Below are 27,431 nucleotides of genomic sequence, written 5' to 3'. Positions count from 1 at the left end.
ATGATTCCACATAGACACATCAAGACCTCTAATTTAGAATCGACATTAAGAAATTAGAAGTATCCAAGAAAACAAGCTGTTTTATATCAGACGAACCATATATGTTGGTGGCCTATGCAAGAACTCAATTTTTATTTATGCTTGAATTCAGGTGTTTGGGATGTGTCCAAAAAGTGTTAAAATATACTGTGTGTTGTTTATAAACTCGAATAAATATGAGAACCAATAGTGTGTGTAAAATGTATAAATTCAGTAAACATAGAAATTGTCCCAACGAAATTTCTGAAGTAAAAACTATTGTAGTGTTAATGTTAAATACAGGAACCCCAACCAGCAATCCCTTTTCATTTCAGCCTCACAAATATCCCCCAAAGCCCTAAAATAAAGATGTATCAACAAGCACTTCTATTCTATCTTAAACATTTTCCTATTCATCTGAACCCTAGGAGCCCAATATGTGACAGCAGGTTGGACATTTTGAGGCAGAGGCCGTGGGTGTGGTTTCCGGGTAAATTGACTCTAATGATTCTGGATATGGATGGAATTTGTATGCACGACGCCCTTGATAACGTATACGTCCATTAAAACTTAAGAAGGTGAATTGGAGTCTTACAATATCTGACTAATGTAAAATAGTCGGTTAGAGTGCTTTTACACTAAATCGATCACGGTGATTCCAAATATGGGTAGGAGTCTTGGTGCATACAAGCATGTAAACGGACGAAAATAATTTTACGAAGCCTATTGCATAAATCAGTATAACCTTTTAAACTACTGGGACAAGTTTCAAGGGTATACCTTCCTTCATCAGTATTTAATGGTTCATTTCAGTGGGATATGACAGTTCAGCGCAGTAACCTTCACTTGTTAAACAGCGCTTCGTCTCCTATGTTATTTTTTTTTTTTTTTGTGGTCATTTCGTAGTGAGCAACTTGAGAGCTCATTCGCTCAGAAACCAAAATATCTTGTGCACTTCTTCTTGGCAAAAACTGATCAGAGGACTCAACCTCCATCTCTTGTCCTTTATTACCCTCTTAGTCCATAATACCATTGGATCACACTTATGAGCAGCCATTTCACCCTGAAGAAGAAAAGGCCGAACAAATATTTTCCGGGAGCAGAGCTAATTAAGCCCAAAACACAATGTTTCCCAAAAAAAGGCGTTTTTTAATCCTTTACAGACAGAGTTTAGTAGAAAAAGTGGGCATGTTGTACTTGGTTGAAACTAACATCATGCAAGTAGTAGAAATGTACATGATTAGATGTGAAAATGGGTCTATGACTCTTCCAGGCCCCATTCTCCTCAACCGCTAACTTTTTAGCTGAAAAGTAGGTATGTTGCAGCTTGTTTAAACAGGAATCATGCAAGGAACTTCAATGCAAAGCGAGTTAAGTTCAGGCTATAGACTGCCTCGATGCACCTTAGTGTATGGTGTGTTGGCTGTGGTATTTTTGGCAAATTTGATGATTTTCGGTGCTGTATCTTTGCAAAATCCTATGAAAATCTTGTTTCAAGAATTTTTATGTTAAATAGGATTTCTTTTGCATGGCTCGTGTGCGTTCTTGTGGCGCATTGAAAGAGTTGCTGTGTGGGATCTCTATTGTCATTTAGAGTGAAAGAGGTAAGTTTTGCTTGATATTTGCCTGCTAGTATTGAGATTTTCTAGTCTTCGGATGTCGGATAGGGGAATAGAATTATTCCCACTTAATAACTCGTGAAGTAACACATGGGTAGGAAAGTTCGTCGGAGAGTTATAAATAACAAGTTTGATGACCTTGTTTGGGGACCATTATACACATTTATTTTGGAACGTTCATGAGCCTGTCTGTGCTTAGTAGTTTATATGTGGTTTGGGCATCTGTATCATTCCTTTTGTGCAGAAGGAATTCAAGGTCTCCGCTTGCTCCTTTCTCAGTAGTAATATTTGAAAGTTGGCCCTCGGCAAGAAAATCAGCTTTTGAACTAAGGGATACAATTTTGTGTTTAACGTTGATTAAAACTCCTGAAGAGCTGATAAATGTATATTTGTCAGCTTTTTTTGTGTGAAATTTGTTCATAGGATACGCTATTTTAAGAATTTCAAGTGGCTGACAACTTCCATATTTGGTACACACTGGAAGAATAAATTGGATAATGACTGTTCTCAAAACTGACTCAACTCCTGAATTGTTGCAACAACAAGCTGGAGGGAAAAAATGGCACTAATGGCTGCCATTTGTCGCAATACTTCGCATCAGTGAGTTCAACTGTAATGGACAAGTATTGCCAATAATGTTGAGGATTTCAACCGTTAAATTATTCTTTTCTTCTTAGGGAAAAACTACCTATACATAAAAGCAAGAAAAGAATAAAACTTGATATTAATATAATAATTGTGTTTTTGTAAGATTATTTTGCAGAAAGGAAATGTATGTTTATTGTTGTAAATGTTTCTAATCTGGAGTTCAAATTTATTATGGTCAATTCTCTTAGTAAAAATTTTCGTTTTTTAAGACTTCTTGAAAGGTTTCTGAACAATACAATTAATTTTTTGAAATAAAGAAGAAAGCTTCATTTTAAAATTATGTTTAGCTCATTTGATTAATTTTAGGATGTATTAAATGGGACAAACTCAAGTAATGCTGCACAGTTAGAACTGTCTTTTGAATACCTGATGAGCAAAAATAAGCATCGATGGATTACGGTACGAAGTAGTCAAGGTGTTCTCATGTCTCTTACCCTTCAAAAGATGGTTGAAGAGCTTGTGAAGAAAGCCAATGGGGACAAATCTGAACAGGCAAGACTCTTCCAAACAAACATACTTACAGAAAAAAGAAACTAAACAAAATTTAGCCATCTTACAAAAAAACGAAAAATTATATAAAAAAGAGATAGCTATTATGTGTCCAGTCCATAGTACCTCTTGATTAATCTTAAGCTAGTTGATCCATTCTCAGAAGTATTAATCAAATACCACGGCGATATTTGCAATGTTAGGACCAGTCGCTATTCTGGATAGCCGAGGAGGTAGGAGAGGTTGCCTTAACTTTATTTCTGGTTAAAGGTGCTATCTAGCAGTGCCGAACCAAATCCTCAAGCTCATCTTAAAAGACAAAGTAAATATACTGTATATGTTTCTTTTATTTGTGTAATATTGGCGCTGCCAAAAGACTTACTTCCATCATCAGGTACTGGTAAAAGGCTGACGTTCCCCAAAAGGGAACAAAAGACTTTCTTTAAGGTCTGATTTTACTTTGGTTTTGCCGTCCGTTTTTTGGATTATTTTTTGAAACTCGAATATCAGTAAATTAAATTTGAATTTTGATTAAGGTTGTTCTGAGTTTTATAGCTGCTGCTCTGTCAGTCGTGCTTGTAGTTGTAATTCTTGTTATGCCCGTATTAAAGCACCATCGATTCCCTTCTATGCATTTTTCTACTTTCTTTGAGATAACTGTTAATATTGTTAACTAGAAAGGAAAGAAAGCTGTATGATTCTTGTACTTTCTTTGTACCCACTCGTCAAAATGATGTTTTTTGCTTTGCTGGGAAAACAGTTCTTGGAGAAAAGAAATAGGCAAACTGTAAATTAACTTCAAGTCCAGTAGTGTTCTTGTAGTTTCTGGATTGGTATTGATAATCATTTTCCTTACTTTAAGAAAATCCCTGGCTGAAGGTAAATATATGGTGATACTGAGACCCAACTCTGTGTTATCCGAATGTACGAATAGCATAAGGAAACAATGATTCTACAATTATTCCAGGAAAACTTCAGTTTTTCCACTATTTTTTTTTAAGATTTTCACTTAGTAAAACTAAAGTGGCATTTATAAAGAGTATTTTTACCTAAAGGACAGCTAAAGGAAGAGATATGAACTTGGCTTAAAAAATTTTATCCAGACTTCAGTAGTTTCCTGTAAACTTAACTATATATCTTCAAAACATCTGGAAAATAAAACTACTTCTTAACCTAACCTTGGATTTAAGTTGATGAGTAATGCATCTTTTTAATAACTGTGGTGAAAAGCGAACTTTTTTCAGGACAAGCAGCACGTCTACCTACAATATCGAACATGTGGGGGGTTTGAATTATTTTGAAAATCAACCATATATGTTACAATAAACAACCTTAGCGACATAAATGATTGTTTGATGACTTTGTTCAAAATTGAGTTTGCTCAAAAATTAAGTTTGCTCAAAAATTAAACTGTTCAAAAATTAAATTTGCACCGAGTAGTGGTTATGAGAATGTCTTCCGATGCTAACTGTACCATCAACCGCTTTAGACTCCAAACATTAACTCACTAATGAATAGTAACAAAAAAAAGTTAGAATTAACTGAGTCGATCAGTTTATTTACCTAGGGAGTGTGCTGACATCCATAAATGACTCAACAAGAGACATCAAACGACGCCTGGCCCTTGCCTTCGCATGCTCCAAGTCACTGCGCTCTATTTGGAAAACATAAACAACACCTGCCCTTAAAACTGAAGAAACTGAATTTTCAGTGCCTTGGTGGTTCCAGCTGCAACATATTATGCAGAGATATGGACTCCAAAAGGCGATGACAAGCACTGACTGGTGGCATTTGAAACTAAATCGCTCCGAAAGCTCACCGGCATTGCTTACCTTGACTGAGTACAAAAGGAACAACTACTGTCCTCGTTGGATTACCCTCAAACCATCACGCAGACCATCGATCTCCAACAGCTTCGATGGTTTGGACTCGTTCAGTCTATCCTATCCGTCCTTAGTCCAACTGCCCAAAATAGCGTTTGAAGGAAGAATTAATGCCTCTCGCCTAAGAGCAACTTCCCGGTACTGCTGGGGACTCCGACAAACAGGGAGGTATACCAGAAAATACTTCTATGATGCCATTAGAGAAGCCCCGAATTGACCATCCGGGCCAGATGGGAGTTAAACAAGTAAGTTAAGTAATTAACTGAGCTAACTGTAAGCAGCTCATCCTGCTTAGGAAAGTACTTCAGCGTAAGTTGCTTATAGAGAGAAACTGGCAGAAATCGGAAAATAATATATCTGTAAATAGATATATTACACTGATATGTTATGCTGAAATATATCCAATACGTGGACATATTTCATATGTTAAAATTATAAATTTAGAAACAATTCAAAACCACTAATTTTAATTGTATTAATTTTATTTAAAAAAAAAAATTGTTTTCTCATTTTATTAACTAAGCAAATAATGCTAATATTACCTAGTGAATGTTTGTCAGCTAATATCTCATGGTGCTAACTTGTTCTAGCAAATTTTCCTGTATATATAAATAACACAAGGTTGTTACAGGTCTTAAGAAAGATTCTTAAACTTGTACTATCAATCACTTTGCTATGTCCTTGTATGTAATTATGTCGGAAATATTTACAATTAATTTTTTCTGCTACAAATTTTTCTTGTTTTCCGGTGATCTATTTGTCCTGTGATATCTGCGGTACCCTTTGTCCTAGGCTTTTTAGTCTGTATGTATGTGCAGCAGCATGTTTCCTCTAAAACCTTGCCATAATGGTCGTACCCTTCTTTTAGCCTTGTCAAGTGTCTTAGATTTTGTTAACCATTCTATACAGCTTTAAGCAAGTTCTGAAACTGGACGGTCCTCTCATAATTTCCCGTGTCGTGCTGAATTTGCTTCTTTTGTTGGTCTCCCCTCCCCCTGTCTATGCAGTATATTTTTCTTTTCGCTCAGTGACGTTTTAAGCTTGTAAATAGTGGTAACCAGAGATTGTGGTTTTGTCTGTACTGTACTAGCGGAATTTAAATTGTTGAATTTGATGGACTACCTTAAAAATCTTCTTGTTGAAAGGGTAGCCGAGAGACTTTTATTTGGATCTAATTTACTTTAATTAAGATTGAAAAAATTAAACCTTGACATATAACAAAATCAAAATCTTAAGAATTCAGTTACGTGGTTTTTGCTATATAGAATGATCAACTATTTCTGACGTACTTCTGCTTTAAGGATAATTTACTCGTCGGCGTTCATTTTGAGACAAATATTCATGTTGTTGTGGTTTTCAACTTGTTTAAAGCATTAAAATAGCATAAACGGGATATTACTTGAAAACATCTTCCGTCAGGAAAAAAAGCTGGACATACATATATGCATGTCCAGTTTACATATGTCACTACTAATTTATCACTAGGGTTTTTCGCCCATAGTTTCTCTTTTCTTTCTTTGTTGTTTTTTTTTTTTTGATCGTTTATGTAAATAATTATATTTACACACGTATGGTGTCTTATAGGCTGGTAAAATAGTAACACGAAACACTTCGCCTTATATTCGCATGGACGGTAGCAAACAAGAAATATCGTCATCTAGTTCATCTCTGGTAAGTGCCGATACGGGTCTTTTGTTAGAGTGATAATATCAACATATTGTGCTTGATTCTAATATTGAATAATAAGAATGATATTAGTTTGGTTGCATTATTTGTCGTACTGGAAATACGTAGAAGGACAACTGATGTTAAGTTAAACAATATTTACCACGTATAAAGTCCTATCAAGTTGTTGCATTGATGATACTTACCTAAGAGTATTTTTCGAAACAAAGTCTTTTATTTTATGATACTATAAGTTTGTCGTGGAATTATTGAGCAAAGAATGTTGTTGGTAAGGTTTAGTCTGGTTCAAGATAGTTAAGGTTTCCCCGTTTCCTATACATTGACCGTCAGAATGATGCTCTTGTGCGATGAATTTACAAATTCTCAACTTTTTTTCTTTTACTTGTTTCATTGGAACTTCCTGGTCTAGTCTATAGTCTAATTAACACGATAGCCACTTGAAACGTTATGCTTTAATATGGAAAGAAGGTCTCTTTTGATGGCGCTCCTTTGACGTAATTCAGCGTTTCATCCGTTGATAAAAACACATGACAAGTATGCTTCGTAGGCAACTGTTCACAAACGGCTTAAAACTATTTACTTTGTTATCGGTCATGTTTTGCATTCATAATGGAGGATGATCCCAACTAAAACTGTGTGATTTCGGGTTTCTTTCTCTGAGTGTCAAAGCCACCCAACGGATGTTTGTGAAGAGGTGTAAAGAGTACTTGCGAAATGTTAAATCATTGATCTTGGCAGTTTAGGTTCTAGCAGGCTTGAATGTTTCATAGATCGAGCAATCCTAGATTTTTGAAACTGAGGCCTTAACTAGAAAGATTCAGCAAAAATGTCCTTGGGGAAGTCTTCTCGCCTTAAGCTATGTATCCATTAAACTTCAGATGGATCTTTTCGTTCGGGAGACGGATGGCGCTCGTAAGTTATGTATGCACAGGTCGGAGAAGTTTTTATGCCTTTGTAAATGATAATTTTCATGTCCCGTTGCCCAAAGACATGTCTATGCTGTCCCTTTCGAGTATGAAGTCTGTTTCAAGGTGTAGGTCTGACAGTGCGAAAGGTGGTCAATTAATCTATGTCCGACAGGATTGGTCTGTTAATATACTGATGATTTTTTCAGTTTGGGAAGAAGGTTTATGTGAGACTCTATTTGTTGAATTACGCCCCATTGACTGTGAACCTTGGATTTTTGGATCAGTATATAGACCGCCATCAAGTAACCCCAAAGGGTTTTTTGAGATTTTGTGCCCCTAGTTGTAAAACTTGGTGGATGTAAAAAACCAGTAATAATTTCAGGTGATTTCAATTTTGATTTGTTGAATTTAGATGTGGCTGTTCATAAAGAGTTTCTGAACATTATGCTATGTTCAGGGCTTTTTCCAAGTATTTCGCTATCTACGAGACTAACAAAGACTACTGCAACTTTGCTGAACAATATTTTCTTTTCTGGTGTTTCTTTTATACATTCTAAGACCACCCATTCGTTTTATACATTCGTTCATGATATCCTTTCTGTTTGGGAACATGGAAAAGACTCTCTAATGAGATTTTTTGGCACATTTGAACTCTTTTGATTCGAATCTCCAGTTCACATTGGAACTCGAAGATTCAGGTAAGCTGCCTTTCTTGGATGTTTTGATTATAAAAACTGCTCCTAGCTTTGAATTTTCTATATACAGAAAGCTGACCCATAATGATCGAAATCTAAATTTCTCTTCATTTCACCGTCCTTCTTTGAAAAGAGGGGTAATAATCTCTTTAGTCGACAGAGTTTAAAAAAAATCTGTTATCGTAATCATATAAATTTTTAATTAAACTACATCAAATATATTCTATTCTGCAATGGTTACCCAATAAAACTTATTGAAAATATCATAGATAGACGATCAAAAAAGATAAAACAAGAAAATAGGGAGCCCGTTCCCCTTGATTCAGTTACCCCGGCAATTGAGAAAGATACTTTCATCACTTTACCACACATCCCAAAACTTAGCGATAAACTTGGAAAAATTTTAAACAAAACATTAATCTCTCTGTTTTAATCTCTCTGTTTCTTTCAAAACCGAACAAAAAGTTGAACATTTTTTCAACTCAGGAAAAGATAAAACTGACCCTGTACTGGGTAGTGGTGTCTACAGAATCCCGTGTTCATGTGGGAAATTTTACATTGGTAGGACCCATCAACAACTAGGTAAACGTTTTCCTAAACACAACATTTCAATAGATTGGAAAGTCCCTGAGATTTGAAAATAAAAATGACAACTTTGATTCGGCACTGGCCCTGCATATTTTTGGAAATCCAACACATCTGGTTCCTTTTGACGAGGCTTCCTTAATATTTTGTATAAATGGTCTGCCAAAATCTTTTAAAGAGGTAATTGAGATAAAAAAATACATAAACCAAAATTTAACAATAAATAGAGACAATGGAGATATTTTATTAAGCCCAATTTATAACAATTTAATTTTGAAGGACTCAATCAATATTTTCGCCCGATCTAACTCGAGAAAACCTATTAGCACATGAAATAAAGACCAAATTGACAGACCATGTAAAGCTATATCAAAAAATTAAACTACTGCTAAATCTTCTTGGTAAATTTCTTTTCCATTGGCTCCAACCTGATTATTCGTTAGAGTTTAGTTCATCGTTGTCAAGCAAACTTCGAAAGGTTCGTTTTATGTTGGTTTCTTTTTTCTTTTTTTTTCTTTTTTGTTTAGCACTGAGGACGACTGAGCGGAGGTCCTTGTCGAAATATTTGCTTGTTTCTTCGTCTTCATGGTTCGCCACTGGCTGACAAAATCCTCGTTTTTTCACCCTTTTGTTTATTTTATTTTTCATTTTGTTATTGTCTTTCCTCTCTGAGTTTCATTTGTGGTGTTTCTTTTAAAGCGATAAAGGCTTCTGTTAGTATATGTGACATGTCTGATCATTTTCCAGTTAGTGTTGTTTTAGATTTAGCCCAAAGTTTATCTTAACCTGCATTTAAAAAACATGGAAATAAAAATTCTTACCGACAGAAAAAATTGATTGATTTTAAGCTTCTGCGTGAATTGATTGATAATAATGACTGGACCCCCATTTTTGATTCAAATGGATGCTAATGATGCTTTTTCGAAATTTATCCATGATATGATACAACTCCGAGATCAAGCAACATCGACAAGAATTTTGCGCGGAAAGTTTTCAAAAAAATTTGACCCGTGGATTACGCGTGGTATTTTGACGTCACTTACGATGAAAAGGAAAAAACATCGACAGTATCTGGCTGCCCAAATCTGATGTATTTTATGAGGAATATAGAACTTATAGAAATAAACTGAATTCTATTATAAGATATGCTAAAAGAAAGTATTTTTCCGATTAATTTTTACAGTATAAGTCAAATATGAAAAAGACATGGCAGGTAATCAATGATAAAATCCGCCCCAATCATCGTTCGAGTTCTAGAGTTAATTTTCTTGAACTTGATGGTTCAAAAGTGGCGGATACAAAAGAAATTTTGGATATTTTTGGCAAGCATTTCAGTACTATTGGGTCTAGGATTGTATCGAGTACAAATAGGCAAGAGAGTCAGTCTACTGATTTTGTTGTTGACGATGAAGCACCAAACTCATTTGATTTTTCTGAAATTGCATCTCAGGATGTTAAAAAACCTGTAATGAAACTAAAGCGAAGTTTTTCATTGGATGGTTTTGGGTTCTCTATACAAATTGTGAAACAAATAGCTCCTAATATAGCCCCACTGTTGGCAGATATTTTTAATTTGTCTTTACTAAATGGAGTTTTTCCTGATCTTTTAATAAATGCCCATGTATTACCTTTGTATAAAGGTGATGCTTCTACGGACCCTTCAAACTATAGAGGAGTTTCACTGTTATCTGTTTTTAGTAAAATTTTGGAAAAAATTGCTCATAAATAACTTCAAAATTATTTATGTAATAATAAAATATTGCATCCTTCGCAGTATGGATTCATTAAAGGAAAATCAGCAGAACTAGCAATACATCAGCTTTTAATTGAAATAAATAATGCGCTGGCCACTGGTCATAACGCCTTGGCTAAATTCTTGGATGTGGCCAAGGCGTTCGACTCGGTTGATCACCGTCTTTTACTAAATAAACTAAAAAAAATGGATTTTCTTCAAAATCTTTAAATTTTTTTACATCTTACCTTGCTGAAAGAAAAATTGAATGCCATGATTGTAAAAATGGAATCCGATCTAAGTCATTTTTCGTAAATTGTGGGGTTCCTCTGGGCTCTGTTTTGTGTCCTACCCTATTTCTTCTTTTTATTAATGATTTGCCTGAGTTTCTTCCAATCTGCAAAATTGCTATGTTTGTAGATGATGTGATTTTTTCTCCCCATTCAGATTTAACACAGCTGTTCCTGAACATCCAAAGTACTCTATCAACTACTTCAGAGTGGTATTGTTGAAACCTTCTTCTATTAAATGAAAGGAAATGCCAGTATATTCTATTTTCACGAGTTGGTTCAGTCAATTCTGATGTTTTTTTCTGTTTATTTAAATAATGTGGAACTGAAACAGGTACAACAGTTTAGATATCTTGGGATAATTATAAATAAAAAAATTTGTCGTTCCATGAACAAGTTAAAACTCTATCGTTAAAAGTTTCTAGGAATGTTGGGATTATGTGCCGTCTCCGCCATGTTTTTCCGTTTAATATGCTTAAATGAATTTACTTTTCTCTGGTCCACCCTTTTTTCTATATTGTGGTTCTGTGTGCGCTTCAACTTTTTCTTCAGTTTATAAACCCCTTCAAATTTTACAAAATAAAGGGATAAGGATACTTTTTCAGATTGATAATGGGTCTTCTGTTACTCATCTTTTTGGATCAGCTGGGATTTTTTCTTTACATAAACTTCATTTCGTTGCAATATCCCAGATATGTCACAATTACGTTTTTGGTCAGTTAGCATTAGATTTCCATGGAATATTTCTTCTTAACTTACAGCGTCATTTATATCCAACATCACTCAGATTTAATTTCTTGCAGGAGTTTAGGCGACCAACTAGAGCAAGATTTAGTTTGAGGCATATTGGTCCAAAGGTGTGGAATTCTATTCCCCAGGATATTAGAGAGTGTGCTGATTACCAGCAGTTTCGCAGAATGGTGGGGAAGTTTATCTCTGGTGGTTGACTTTGGTTTTATTTTCCTTGTTTGTATTTGGGCAGTTGTCCAAGAAGCTTGTTGCTTTTTCATTTAATTTGCTAACGGTGTTTAATAATTTGTTGTAATTTTTAATGCGCTCAATTGTGCCACCAGGCATGTGCGCAGGTGTAATTTGTAGCATTATGTATATTTCATAAATAAAAATATATATATCTGTATCTGTATCATTATTCTGCGGATCCTTCACATGCTCTTTACATGCCATATTCTTCATTTTGAACCAATTGAGCAATTCATCATCTCACCATGGCTTTCTTGGTTTATTCTTTCTTAAGTTTATTTCTTTAAGCGGGCATGTGCTATCATAAATATTTAACATTATTTTATGAAATTTTTCAAATATTTCAGACGGCTGATCTTTACTCTATACTGTTTCTCAATTAATAACACTAATGTTTTCCTTAAAATTTCTCAAATTAACTTGTTTCAGGTCACACACCAGTGTCTTATTCTGTCTATTATTTTTCTTCAATTCAGAATTCGAATTTAGTGCAACTGAAAAATGGTCAGAAACTTGGCTTATCACAGTAGAAAAACATAGTTTATTTAAAATACTAAAAGGACGAAAACAATACCAAGTAGTGTTTCCGAATGATCCATGATTGTCGTTGGAATACTGACGGTCAGGTACGGCAAAATTTGACCTCATCAGCCTTAAGGAATCTGAATTCCGTGCGTGTTTAACAAATAAAAATTAAAATCTCCCATGCATAGAAACTGTTGTCTAGATCTATTTTACTTCGCAGCAAGACATTCAAATCCTTCTCTAAACTCGTCAAACAGGTTTTCAAATAAATAAAAAAGTGAGAATGAAGGTATGAGTTTGGATCGCATAAATTTTAGCCGAATTAATTTCAAGATTCCAGGGCCCTCCCCTTTTTTGTGGAAATGAACAAATTATGCCAGTGCCTTAATTTGTCCAAGTACCTAAATAATGTATTGCTCTCCAAATTATATAATTGATAAACTTTAAGGGCTAGTTGATAAGCTTTTGAGAAAGGTGAGCGATAAGCAATATTTTGATTTGAACATTGAGAATAAATATAGTCTAGTGAGCTTCAATGACTATGACCTTTGTCTTCATGTTAGCCTTAGAGCTACGATTTTGAGGATTGATCAAATCGAACCGATGGTCAAAGAATTTTGTATGAACGTTCTTTCAAGCATAAATGGCTAGTTTTAGTGCCTTTTTTATGATTTGGGAGGTCATTGGAAGGTTTGTTTGCTCTTTTTTGCTCTGGGTCTCAGAGCAGTAGACCATAGTATGAGTTTGGCAATCACGAAAGTTATTCGAATGAGAAAGATTGAAATATGCAAAGCTATTTTTCTTGAGGTAAAGTTCCTGGAATACCTGCAACTAAATGTTGAAAACTGGCAGAAATTAGAGGGGTCTTTCTCCTGAACAGTTTAATGCGCGAAACTACCGTCAAAATTTATTTGCGCTGTTGTGTAAATTTTAAATTTGTGCATTTGTCTCTTATTACACGGAAAGGGTAGTACTAAGTAACCAAAATGCGCCAACGTGCTATTTCGCAATATAATAAAAACTGTTAATAAGTGTGAACCAATTTTTTTTCTAAAATTGCTTGTCCACTATAGAGAACACAATTTGACAGAACAAACAACAAGATTCTTGATAACCCTGTGTCGTGGATGACGCGTTTAAAGGCCAAACCTACGGTTAAGCGACGTTCAAAAATGACTGAAATACGACGTATTGTACTATGATATTGGTGAAAATAAATTGAATGATAGTATTTACATGTTACCTGTAGATGAATAGGAAAATAAATGAAAATAGAATTTATTGAGAAACTTTAAGCTCTCTTTTTTGAATCAGAATTAGTTTGAAGAAGTCCTTTGATCATTTCAACTTTCTTACTAGTTTTACATTTCACTTTCTTACACTATCGCATGATTTTGCCAAGTAAGATTTTTCAGGTGATCAGTTGATGTCACGAATGTTTTTTTTTTTTTTAGAACACGACAATCATCTCCAGTGCATGATGTAATACTCTTGAAATATCTACGTGATCTAATCTTGGGTAATGATAAGGGAAAGGATAATGAAAAGCATACCTCATATACCTTACTAAACCATTTGTTTTACCGCTTCCGAAATCGTGTATTAATTCTGATTTTCACCGAAATTTTCTATGTTTTAAAGATCTTCTTTCCGGGTTCCGTGAGTCCCGTGTTCATGGGAAGTTTGCATATCTCAGTTTAACTTAAAACCACCAGTTTGCATATCTAAGAAAAATCGAGTTTTCAGACACGCTAAATCTATTGCTAAGCAAAGAATTCTTGCTCAATCAAATTGGTGAATGGTCTTTTGTTTATCTTGGCTGTTTTGATTCAGTGTGTTTTTTCCTTGTGCGAGGTTTACTTCAAAAGGTTAGATTTTAGTATTATTTTTTTTTTGGAGCACTGAAGACGATTCGGCCTTATCGAAATATCTGCTTATTTTCACTTGATATTGTCCTTTGGCTGACAACTACCCACGTTCTTTTGGCTATTTGATATTATTTTTCATTAATTATTTTTCTTTTCTTTGTTTTATACGTTTTTGAATGCCCCCTTGAAATATCTCTCATCCTCCTTCAAACTAATTTTTCTGCACATACTTATGTTTAGTTATAACCGATTCAAGAATTTCCTGAAGCATAGACAGTATTCTGATATAAAATGGTTCTATTTTTTAGGCTAATGACACAAATGATCATGCAACACCATCTAGAGTAACTTTCAAGCGAGATGAAAGTCGCGACCGGATTAGTTTTGGCAATTCAGTTTACGATGACATTGGTGATGATGACTTATGATACTAAAAGACCTTCTAAACTTCAATTTAGCCTACTAATTATTTTTGTATTAGGTTACTTGGTTTTATGTTTAACCTGGGTAACGTTTCTTATAAGGTAACAATGTTCTGGATGTTAAAGTGAATAATAATTTTGTATTTCCATTTGGAATTTTTTTACTACTGATTGAGATAGTAATCTATATATATCTTACCTCTTCAACCGAGTAATAATTATATGTATATATTTATTTAATACAGGGAGCCCGGCAGCTTCACCGCCGGGCCCCGGCATTTGGCACGCGGCAGGCTTCTATATATGGATTCTCATTGTCTCTTGTCTTCTAACCGCAGATAATTTGAGACCAATTGCTGTCTTTCCCTGCTGCGGCCTTTTCAAAGATATTTAATTGTTAAAGCAGGTTCGACTTTTAACAACGATATCTACTAAGGTTCAAACTTGTAGTTTTCTTTTTTAAGGTTTTTGAATAGTTGTATCCCTTGTTAAAATATATACTAATATTTTTGCAATTTCCAGCCACCGGGCTCCGGCACTCGGCACGCGAAAGGCTTCTATATATAGATTCTCATTCCCGCTCGAGTTCTAACCGCAGACAATTTGGTGTCTTTTCATACTAATGTCTTTCCAAAGATATTTGATTATTAAAGCAAGTCCAATTTCTAACAACGATTTCTACCAAGCTTCAAACTTTTGGTTTTCTTTTTTAAGGTATTTGAATAGTTGTATCCCTTGTTAAAATATATATAAATATTTTTGCAATTACCAGTTTTTTTGCTCTTTACGCTATTTAATGTCTTTTTATACTGCGGTCTGTTCAAAGATATTTCTTTATTGAAGCTAGTCCGATTTCTAACAACGATATGTACTAAGCTTCAAGCTTTTGGTTTTCTTTTTTAAACCAAAAGTTTGTCAAAATAATCCCTTGTCAAAATAGAGAATCAGCATTTGTAAAAATCGCAGTTTCATTTTTTGGGCCTTCTTACTTACATTATATAACTGGTTGCGCTCAAAAAGGTTTCCTTTTTTAAGGTTTTTGAATTCTTGTAAGCCGTTGTTAAAATATATGCAAATATTTTTGCAATTACCAGTTTTTTGCTCTTTACGCAATTTAATGTCTTTTCCTACTACTGTCTGTTCAAAGATATTTATTTATTGAAGCTAGTCCGATTTCTAACAACGATATGTACTAAGCTTCAAGCTTTTGGTTTTCTTTTTTAAACCAAAAGTTTGTCAAAATAATCCCTTGTCAAAATAGAGAATCATCATTTGTAAAAATTGCAAATTTTCGTTTTTGGGGCCTTCCTACTGACATTATGTAACTAGTCGCGTTCAAACCTATAAGCTTAATCGCGTAGCGAGCTGATTTTGTCTAACAAAAAAACAAAATAATTTTAAACTTTTCAGGTATTTCTCTTTTTTGAATTAAAGCATTAAAGCCATTGCTCAGGCACCATAAATATTTTTGCAGTTTACATAATAACTTTAGCGATTCTGAACTCAACTTAAAAAAAATTCCAATTTTTTCATGTCTTGAAAAGACATTGCTTATCTGTATTGCAGCGGTAGCTAGCAATCTAGTTTGAGACGATCACGTCCAAAATTAAAAAATGCAGTAGCCCATAAATCATAGAAAATAGTGTCCGATCAAAACAAGAAGTACAATTATTAGAACCGCCTTGTCCGAAACCCTTATATAGGAAACTTACCGTCCCTTGGCTTGAATAACGAGGAAAATCTATTGGCTTGAAAAACAGGAAAAGTTGCTTCTGCATCAGAGGTATCTTTTTTTCCCGTTCTTCCTCCTCAGCTAGCAGGGCACTGGAGCATCATAGAGAGCTTAGTGGCTCATTTGAAGGGAAATTTTGTATTCTTATAAGAAAAGAAATTCGGTAATGATGTTTTTCTAACAACGATTTCTACTAAGCTTCAAACTTTTGGTTTTCTTTTTTAAGGTTTTTGAATTGCTCTAATCCCTTGTTAAAATATATGCAAATATTTTTGCAAATAACAGTTTTTTGCTATTTAAGCAATTTAACATAAACTTCTAATATTTTTGCAATTACCAGTTTTTTGCTCTTTACGCAATTTAATATCTTTTACATGCAAAGTCCATTCAAAGATGTTTGATTATTACAGGAAGTCCGATTTCTAACAAAGACTTCTAATAAGCTTCTAACTTTCGATTTTCTTTTTTAAGGTTTTTGAATTGTTGTAATCCCTTGTTAAAACATATGCAAATATTTTTTGCAATTATTCGCTCTTTAAGTCGCTGAAGTTTTTCGCTCTTTAAGCCATTTAATATAAACTTCTCCATGCATGAAAATCTTCAATTTTTCCCCATGAGTATGACTAGTTCGACAATGTCATTGCAATACTGATTTATAAAAATGACGTCGCTCATATAAATATTTTTTTCCAGAATTAAGGCTTTTAACGAATTTTCTCAAACTTCTGACCTATCTAGATCGTATTTTTAAGGCCGGAATATCCTAAGATGTCAATTTTTCCGAAAACATTATGGAGGCGTTGTTGAGAAAAAATACAGACATAATTATGCAATTAATGCTCGTTTATAAAGATAGTATATATGTATAATGTATTACGGTAATTACTTGGCTAAAGAAAAAAAAAAAACTGTCTTCATACTTTAGCAACTGAAATAAATGAGCACTTGAACAAGGTATAGACCTTACTCATCCATCCAGTTCCCTAGGACCAAACAGTATATCCAATCCGATAATCCGAAAATCCAGTCCAAAATAGAGCAACATCAACATCAATAAGTATAGGTCAATGTTCCAAAACCAAGCTATAGCACCTTAAATCTACAAAAACATTATATTTCCCAGGTGATCACCACATATCGTGGCTCATCAGATGAAAACTCATTGCCTAAATGGGTTTCGGCGCTTAAATTTCATTACCCAGGCAAAACGAGCGCGCCATGCAATAATCTGGCATACCCCTATGTAGCGACACCTATGGAGTAACTATAAATAAAATTCAAAATACCCCAAAAATATAAAAAAATACCCCAAAAACATTTTTTTTCCAAGTATCCATAATCAACCTTCATTTAACACTGAGAGCCAAACCTTCAGCCAATTTAACTCCAAATAATTACATAGCACCAGCCATCCCCCGGAAAAGTTCCTCTTTCAATTAAATTCTAAGAATTAAATTCTAAATATCATACTTTAGCCTTTACACATATGTCGCAACCAACCCAAAACTGCCGGGAAGAGAAACGATATTCATCCGAAAGGATACCGCAAAATATCGTTCAAGATATCTCGATAACTTTTATTATACTTATGTAAAAGTTGAATGCACTGAAAACAAAGCTTTTTAAATTGCCAAGCAAGTTTATTGGCGGAAAAACCTCTTACGATTAGCTTATTGCTAAGTAATTTACTTCTGTTTTTAAAATCGATGTAATTAGTAAAAATTCTTGCATACCTAAATAGTTGGAAAAAATACGATGAATATGTTATATTCGAATGTATATTACTTTTAGGAAATGGAAAATTAACTATTTCAAAATTAAAATCGTCTGTTTTATTATATATTTAAAAAATTATTGTATTATTAGGTGCAACATTAATGCAAAAACGTTTTTTCAAAAACGGTTCCCTATTTTTCTGTGAAAAATTGGCATCCTAGGATTTTCTGGTCTGAAAAAACGAATTAGATAGCTCACGAGTTCGAGAAAATCCGTTAAGGCCCTTTATTTTGGACACAAAATTCATATGAGCAACGGCATATATATGAGATCATTTCAAGAGCATAAATACGTCATTTCCGCCTCAAAAGTGATTGTATCGTTTTTAGTATCTATTACGCATGAAAAATTACAAGCGGCAGTGAAAATTACAGCGAGTCAAAAATGAAACTGAAGAACAAAGAAATATGCGATTACAAGACAAGCGGCCACGAGGATCAGAACGAATAAAAAATGAAAGTGAAGAACAAAGAAGGTGTTTTAAGCAGTTTCATAATACCTAGAGGATAAAAATATAAATTAACAATTGCTCAGAATGAACAAACTGGACTATCAAAGGAGACAAGATCAAGAGTTCGGTCTGAAAAATTTAAATTTGCAGGTGAAAATGAACAATGTAGACGATCAAATGTGATAAAACCAATTCGAGAAGCTAAGACAAAGGGCATTGAAAATTGTCCGAAATATTAATAAGCGAAACTGAAGAATAAAGATGTGTGTAGTTAGAATACTTGCGAAAACGACAGTTACAACGACTCAGAAATGAAATTGAAGAACAAAAAAAATATGCGGTTAAAAGATACGCGGTAGCGAAATTTACTATGAGTCAAAAGGAGAGTGAAGAATAAAAAACGTCTTGCCCATACCTTTAAATTATGGGATCTTTCGTAACCCAATAGATCTCTTGGTAGAACTATTGCGAGACACAACGATGATATATATATATATATATATATATATATATATATATATATATATATATATATATATATATATATGTATATATATATATATATATATATCGAAGGAGTTGTCGTAGAAACCTCGAAAAGGGCTCATTCGAGCGGAGTGGCTTGTGCCATTTTTAATAGTCGGAAGTGATTGGAAAGCAACTATCACCCCTTCCACGCCCACCATTTCCCCAAACACATCCAATCAAAATTTTGAGATAGCCATTTTGTTCAGCGTAGTGGATTTCCGAATAGAAATTATGTTTTTGAGGAGGACACTCCCCCACAGCCCTCAGGGCAAGGGCTGCAAGTTATACCCTGGGGGCATATCAGGTTTTTATAGAAAGCATTGTCGTAGAAACTTCAAAAAAGGCTTGTTGGATTGGAAATTCAAAGGACTAGTGCCCTTTTTAATAGTCGAAATTGATTGGAGGACAACTAACCCCCCTCTCACGCCCACCTTTTGCCCAAACACATACAATCAAAATTTTTAGATAGTCATTTTGCTCAACGTAGTTGAAAGTTCTGAAAATTAAGTCTTTGAGGATAACAACCCCCACAGCCCTCAGGGCAAAGGTTGTAAGTTATGCTCTGGGGGCATATAAGGTTTTTTTTTTATAGAAAGCGTTGTCCCAGAAACTTCAAAAAGGGCTCATTTGTTTGGAAATTGAAATGGCTAGCGCCCTTTTTAATAGTCGAAAGCGATTGGAAATTCAAAGGGCTAGTGCCTTTTTTAATAGTTGAAAGTGATTTAAGGTTTTTATGGATAGAGATGTTCTAGGAACTTCAAAAAGGGCTCATTCGATTGGAAATTAGAAGGGCTTTCGCCGTTTTTAATAGTCGAAAGTGATTGGAGGATAACTAACACCCCTCTCGCTCCCACTATTTCCCCAAACACGTCCGATCAAAATTTTGAGATAGCCGTTTTGTTCGACGTAGTTAAAAAAAACTGGCAATTATATCTTTGAGGATGACACAGCCCTCACGGCAAGAATTGTAAGTTATGTCCTGTGGGCATATAAGTTTTTTTTTATAGAAAGTCTTGTCGTAGAAATTTCAAAAAGGAATCATTCGATTGGAAATTGAAATGGCTAGCGCCCTTCTTGATAGTCGAAAGTGATTGAAAGGCAACTAATACCCCTTGCACGCCCATAATTTATCCAAACACGTCCAATCAAAATTTTGATAGAGCAATTTTGTTCAAAGCAGTTGAAATGTCCGGAAATTATACCTAAGAAGATGACGCTCCCCCTACAGCCCTCAAGATAAGGGTTGTAAGTTATGCCATGGGGGCATATAAGGTTCTTATTGAATGCTTTGTCGTTGAAATTTGAAAAAGGGCTCATTCGATTGGAAATTCAAAGGGCTAGTGCCCTTTTTAATAGTTGAAAGTGATTTGAGGGCAACTAATCCCCCTCTCACTCCCACCCTTTCCCCAAACACATCCAATCAATGTTTTTAGATAGCCATTTTGTTCAACGTAGTTAAAAGTTTTAGAAATTAGGTCTTGGAGGATGATAACCCCCTAAGAGCCCTCGGGGCCAGGGTCGTAAAAAAAACTGGTAATTATATCTTTGAGGATGACACAACCTTCAGGGCAAGAATTGTAAGTTATGTCCTGTGGGCATATAAGGTTTTTTTTTCTTATGGAAAGCGTTGTAGAAATTTCAAAAAGGAATCATTCGATTGGAAATTGAAACGGCTAGTGCCCTTTTAATATTCGAAAGTGATTGGATGGCAAGTAACCACCCTCTCACGCTCACCATTTCTCCAAACACATCCAATCAAAATTTTGAGATAGCCATTTTGTTCAACATAATTGAAAGGTCCGGAAATTATGTCTTTGAAGGTGACAACCCCCTCACACCCCTCAGGGCAAGGGTTATAAGTTATGCCCTGGGGCATATAAGGTATTCTTATAAAACTTTGTCGCAAAAACTTCAAAAAGGGTTCATTCGATTGGAAATTGAAAGGGCTAGTATCCTTTTTAATAGTCAGAAGTGATTGGAGAGCAGCTAACCCCTCTCTCCCGCCCACCATTTCCCCAAACACATCCAATCAAAATTTGGAGATAGCAATTTTCTTCAACGTAGTTGAAAGTTCTGAAAATTAAGTCTTTGAGGATAACAACCCCCACAGCCCTCAGGGCAAAGGTTGTAAGTTATGCTCTGGGGGCATATAAGGTTTTTTTTTTATAGAAAACGTTGTCGCAGAAATTTAAAAAAAGGCTCATTTGTTTGAAAATTGAAAGGGCTAGTGCCCTTTTTAATTAGTCGAAAGTTATTGGAAGGCAACTAACACCCCTTGCACGCCCATCATTTATCCAAAGACGTCCAATCAAAATTTTCAGATAGCCATTTTGTTAAAAGTAGTTAAAAGGTCCGGAAATTATATCTAAGAGGAAGACACTCCCCCCACAGCACTCAGGGTAAGGGTTGTAAGTTATGCCCTCGGGGCATATAAGGTTTTTATTGATAGCTTTGTTGTAGAAACTTGAAAAAGGGCTCATTCGACTGGAAATTCAAAGGGCTAGTGTCGTTTTAAATAGTCGAAAGTGATTTAATGGCAACCAACCCCCCTCTCACACCCACCTTTTCCCCAAACACATCCAATCAAAGTTTTTAGATAGCCATTTTGTTCAACGTAGTTAAAAGTTTTAAAAATTAGGTCTTTGAGGATGATAACCCCTTCAGAGCCCTCGGGGCAAGGGTTGTAAGCTATGCCCTGGGGGTATATAAGGTTTTTATGGATAGTGATGTTCTAGGAAATTCAAAAAGGGCTCATTCGATTGAAAATTAGAAGGGCTTGTGCCCTTTTTAATAGTCGAAAGTGATTGGAGGATAACTAACACCCCTCTCGCACCCACTATTTCTCCAAACACGTCCGATCAAAATTTTGAGATAGCCGTTTTGTTCGACGTGGTTAAAAAAAATGGCAATTATATCTGAGGATGACAGCCCTCAGGGCAAGAATTTTAAGTTATGTCCTGAGGGCATATACGGTTTTTTTTTTATCGATAGTGTTGCCGTAGAAATTTCAAAAAGGAATCATTCGATTGGAAATTGAAACGGCTAGTGCCCTTTTTAATAGTCGAAAGTGATTGGATGGCAAGTAACCCCCCTCTCACGCCCATCTTTTGCTCAAACATATTCCATCAAAATTTTTAGACAGCCATTTTGTTCAAAGTTGTTGAAAGGTCCGGAATTTACGTCTTTGAAGATGAAAACCCCCGCAGAGCCCTCAAGTCAAGGCTTATAAGATAAGCCCTGGGGCATATAAGGTTTTTTTTCGAAAGCGGTGTCGTAGAAACTTCAAAAATGGCTCATTCGATTGGACATTGACAGAGCTAGTATCCTTTTTAATAGTCGGAAGTGATTGTAGGGCAGCTAACCCCTCTCTCACGCTCACCATTTCCCCAAACACATCCAATCAAAATTTGGAGATAGCAATTTTCTTCAACCTAGTTGAAAATCTCGGAAATTCGGTCTTTGAGGATGACCCCCCCCCCCAGCCCGCAGGGCAAGGTTTGTAAGTTATGCCCTCGGGGCTTATAAGGTTTTTGTTGAAAGTGTTGTCGTAGAAACTTGAAGAGGGGCTCATTCGATTGGAAATTCCTTGGGGAGGGTTGTCGGGGAGGATACTCCCCTACAACCCTCGGGGCAAGGGTTTTAAGTTACGCCCTGGGGGTATATAAGGTTTTTATAGAAGGCGTTGTCGTAGAAACCTCAAAACAGGCTCATTCGACTGGGAATTGAAAGGGCTAGTGCCTTTTTTAACAGTTGAAAGTGATCTGAGAGCAACTAACGCCCCTCTAACGCCCACTATTTTCCCAAACACATCCAGTCAAAATATTTAGATAGCCATTTTGTTTAACGTAGTTGAAAGTTCTGGAAATTAGGTCTTTGAGGATGACAACCCCTTCACAGCCCTCGGGGCAAGGGTTGTGATTTATGTCCTGGGGGCATATAAGGTGTAATAGAAAGCGTTGTCGAAGAAACTCAAAAAGGGCTCATTCGATTGGAAATTGTTCGATTGCGAAATTGCCCTTTTTAATAGTCGAAAGTGATTGGAAGGCTTGACATTTTTATGGTAAAGATCGATGTGGGTACAATATATTATTTTTTTTTTCTTTTTTTTTTGTTTAGACCAGGGCACTTCGTATCGAAGGAGTTATCTTAGGAACTTCGAAAAGGGCTCATTCGATTGAAAACAGAAAGGGCTAATGCCCTTTTTAATATACGAAAGTGATTGGAGGGCATCTAGTACCCCTCCCACGCCCACCCTCCCATTTGCCCGTTATGTTTAAAAACTAAATTTTGCCTTAAGATTAAATCAAAATGCTCTGTGTTAATGCTAATTCCCAAGAAGGCATCTCAGCAGTATTCTCAGCAGTATGCATATGTGCATTGTCAGTTTAATGTACATATACTGATATTTATTAATCAGAATGTTAATATTATTTGATTTATTAAAGTTATAAAAGTAAAAACATTTACATTTTTTTCAGTAAAGTGCAAATTATTTTCTGGCCTTTGGAAGGCATATGGGTTTTGAGCCCTACTCATGTTAATTTCTGCTCATTTTGAGCTTGGCTCGATTATTTATTGTAATTTCTGTTCGTTTTGGGTTTCATTTATTTATCGATGCTGATTTGTGGAAGTTTCACGCTTGGTAGATTATTTGATTTTATTTTCGCTCCTTTTTGGTTTAATGGAGTTCTTTACTTTTCTTTGAAAAAACTCATTTTGTGGAAAAAGTTTTTTTTGATTAACAGAAGTAAAAGATGATACAATTAACATCCAAAAGTTACGGTCTTCGAATTTAAAAGAGAACAAAATAACACAGATATTTTGTCTGGGAAATCGGAGTGTGGCTAACACGACATGAAATTCATTTTAACAGCTGAAGTTTTTACCGTTTTTGCTATTGATCCAGAACTTATTTTTTTGTTTTGTTTATTTTTCCCTTTTCAGAAATTTATTGTTATAGTTAAGTTCATCTTTGTCCAGTTACATACATTGGAAATTTAACACCAATCCGAGAAAATATTGCTCAGTCCATTTTGGGGTCTCAGGAACTGGTACAGCCATTTTCTTTTCAAAATTTATTTTTTCTTTTAGGTTTCTCTGGGTTGGTATGCTCAGTAAGCTACTAGCTGATCAGTGACAAAAAAATTCGGACCTAGTTTAGGAGTCAAGATTAATGCAACATCTTTTTACATAGCTTTTGTCTTCATTGAGTCATCTTGTCTCTGTCTACAGGGCTTGTAAGACTAAGTTAATCTGAGAAAAACAAATTATTGGCCCAGTTTCAACTGTCAAATATCGAAACAATCAAAACTCAAAACATTTTGTTTTCATTCAGGTCTATCTGTGCCTGTCTACATTCCCTGTAAGTTTCAAGCCTATCAGACGCGAAATAATTTTCTGCCCATTTTTGCACAGAACCAAAATCTTCTACCTTCTTTCACCCTGAAAAACCTTCGATTTATACTAATAAACTTTAGATATCTATCTACGGGACTTTGGAATAGGGCCGAAAACTCTCAACCTTTAGGCCTTTTCATACCCCCCCCCCTCCCCCTATGATTTGACAAATCCGGATTCAAGGCAGATATTCGGCTATTTGCATTGGAAGACACAAGCTTCAGTAACATAAGTTGTCTGATGTTTGAATGGATAACTAGTATGTCACCTCCATTTTGAAATACCTTCTGTAAAAATATGTTTGATTTTTCTCATAGCAGCGGTGTATCGGAAACGGTTTTCCCTTCTCAGTAATCACTTCCAGATAATCCTAATTTAGTGAGTGAAAGTGTACTTATAGGAGTTACTACTTATGGCCAGGGATGCTAGGGCCACTTATCAAAGACACTTCAGCAGAAAACCTAAGAGAAAGTCAATGACACTTCAGTAGAGAGCAAAGGAAGGAGGAACAGGAATCTCAGCCACAACTGCTCGAGAAGGGATCCGCTAGAATGCAAAAGCCATAAAAAAAAGATTGTATTAAGACAAGATAGCCGTGAGTCCGCTTCGAAACTCTCTCGAAGAAGAAAAGAGCTGGAAGAATCTGTCACCCTTTTGCAAAAATAAAATAAAAATGACATGCCAAAGCAAATTATAATAAACACTTTTCTCTCAAAGAAATCAAATACTGTTTACTAATCTCATAGTCTCTTATGATTAATCTAATGATTAATCTTATGATTCGATATCATTATTCGACAGTGCTTTTTAAAGTTTATAGTGCATTTTTACGGTAGTTGAAGAGACTGTATGCTTAGGTTGATGGATCTCTATCGCATTATAGTGGATAAGCTTTTTTCTAAAGTAAATAGATCAGAAACAGAAAGCACAAATTTAGACCTTGCAATCATACATGCCAATTGGAATACAACGGAAACTTGCGTTATTTCCTGTTATTAATTAAAAAAAAAACTTTTTCCACAAAATAAGTTTTTCAAAGAAAAGAAAGGAACTCCATTAAACAAAAAATGAGCAAAAATAAAATCAAATAATCTACCAAGCGTGAAACTACCACAAATCAGCATCGATAAATAAATGAAACCCAAAACGAACAGAAATTACAAAAAATAACTGAGTGAAACTCAAAACGAGCAGAAATTAACACGAGTAGGGCTCAAAACCCATATGCCTTCCCAAGGCCAGAACATAATTTGTACTTTACTGAAAAAATGTAAATGTTTTTATTTTTATAACTTTAATAAGTCAAATAATATTAACATTTTGATTACTAAATATCAGTAGATGTATATTAAACTGACAATGCACATTCATTTGTATTTTTGAGGGAGTTTCCTCCTCAAAAACATATTTTCTATGTGGAAATCAACTACGCTGAACAAAAGGGCTATCTCAAAATTTTGATTTGACGTGTTTGGGGGAATACTGGGCGTGGGGGGGGGCTAGTTGCCCTCCAATCACTTTTCGACTATTAGAAAAGGCACTAGCCCTTTGAATTCCCATTCAAATGACCCGTTTTGAAGTTTCTACGACAACGCCTTCTATAAAAACCTTATATGCCCCCAGGGCATAACTTAAAACCCTTGCCTTGAGGGTTGTGGGGGAGTGTCCTCCTCAAAAACATATTTTCTATCTGGAAATCAACTAGCCTACGCTAAACAAAATGGCTATCTAAAAATTTTGTTTGGATATATTTGGCGAAATTGTGGACGTAGGGAGGGGGCCTAGTGGCCCCCTAGTTATATTCAACTATTGAATAGGGTCCTAGTCTTTCCAATTTTCACTTGAATGAGCCGTTTTCGAAGTTTCTAATACGTCATCTTCAATACAATGTGCCCGGGTAGGGTGGAAAAAAAACGTTGTGCCCACATCATTCTTTACTTAGGCAGCGCTATCGCGCAGCCCATGATAAATCTATAAGCCCTTCCTGGCTCTGTGCTTTCTTCGTCTCTTGTTTATGTCAAAGGTCTCTCAAGTAACTTTTTCTATTCAGGGCCCTTAAAGAAGTATAAAATTGTAAAATAAGCTTTTTAGAAAAAAAAAATAAGCATGCGAGAAAAGAAGGAAATTGGAATCCTAAACCGTTGTGACTATATTTTTTTTTCCGTTGTAATTGCGAGTTGTTAAGAAAATAGTTCCTATTTTTTTTCCGCCCCTCATCCTCCACACATACCTTGATGCCTCTCCAACACAACATCGAATCAAGGAATAAGATTGACAAATGTTAATGTCAATATAGGTATTCTCTATTATTAAGGTCAGTACAAACTTTTTGAAGGTATTCAGAAAATAAATTGAGTTTTAAATATAAAGTTCACGTATCTTTCCTCATTGTAGTGACGTAGGATCTATAGGTACCAAGTTACAATTTTTGGCTTTTTTCAATACTTACGGATGTATGAAGAGTGATCCATTTGGCTAGTCCCTGTCAAATCTCAAGATCTTCACGATTTTTCTCACAATTACCCAAAAACTTGCCTATAATTTGTCTTAGTTCTGTTTTTTTTTTTTTAGTTTAATCCTCCCTGTTTTATCTTAATTTCAACGTACATCCCTGATAGTGTCTACTTTTTATGCATCCGAAGATTGAAGCTATGATCTATTTAAAGACAAATGTTCATTTTAGGCTTTCTCTCCAACCATTGGCTTTATTATAAAGTAAGTGGACCCAAATAAATTCCAGCTAACTAAAAGAAATACTGACATTTTGAAAATTCGTCCCTCAGAACTTAGCACTTTCAGGGGTTTAGAGATCTCTTTTTTCGAGCCCTTGCCTCTCTATTTCTTCAACACAGTGCTAAGTCAGATAAATTTGACAGATCATATCAGTTGTTCTGGGCATCAGAAGCAAAGAAATATCGCAAATTTCCACTACTCATCTCCTACCATTACAATTTCTTCATTGAAATTTTGTTTATCTATTTTAATTTTTATTTTCTTGTATGTGAATTTTTTTAATTTTTTGATTCTGAAATTAAGACAAAACATATGTTTCCATTGCATATGCATTTAAAAATCGTACCTACATTTTCTGTATTAAACAAAACCGCATGAGTCTTTTTGATGTTGGAAACCTTGAAGAGCCCCTCCCCCTTTTACCACTGATCCAACTTTAGATGCTGTGTCTCATCTGGAAGTGTA

At 35.1% G+C, this 27,431-nt stretch overlaps 1 protein-coding gene across 2 annotated transcripts in view; it reads left to right on the top strand.

Moving 5' to 3' along the window:
- Positions 1–15,058, top strand: part of Snx17 (sorting nexin 17) — a 50,724-nt gene extending 35,666 nt beyond the window's left edge. Inside the window, exons 7-9 of one of the 2 annotated variants that reach the window (XM_089089687.1) lie at positions 2,592–2,777; positions 6,242–6,328; positions 14,236–15,056. In XM_089089687.1, the coding sequence (XP_088945813.1) occupies positions 2,592–2,777; positions 6,242–6,328; positions 14,236–14,355 (393 nt within the window). In that variant the 3' untranslated portion in view covers positions 14,356–15,056. Of the gene's footprint in view, positions 1–2,591; positions 2,778–6,241; positions 6,329–14,235 lie in introns of both variants that reach the window. The other variant, XM_089089688.1, reaches the window with a different exon arrangement.
- Positions 15,059–27,431: the final 12,373 nt, after the last annotated feature.

This window comes from Artemia sp. Qi Xiang Cuo, chromosome 5 (assembly GCF_049724085.1).
Source record: "Artemia sp. Qi Xiang Cuo chromosome 5, ASM4972408v1, whole genome shotgun sequence".
In the NCBI taxonomy this organism is placed as follows: Eukaryota; Metazoa; Arthropoda; class Branchiopoda; order Anostraca; family Artemiidae; genus Artemia; species Artemia sp. Qi Xiang Cuo.
The sequence above is the reverse complement of the archived record's forward strand: the minus strand, read 5'-3'. Positions and strand labels throughout refer to the sequence as shown.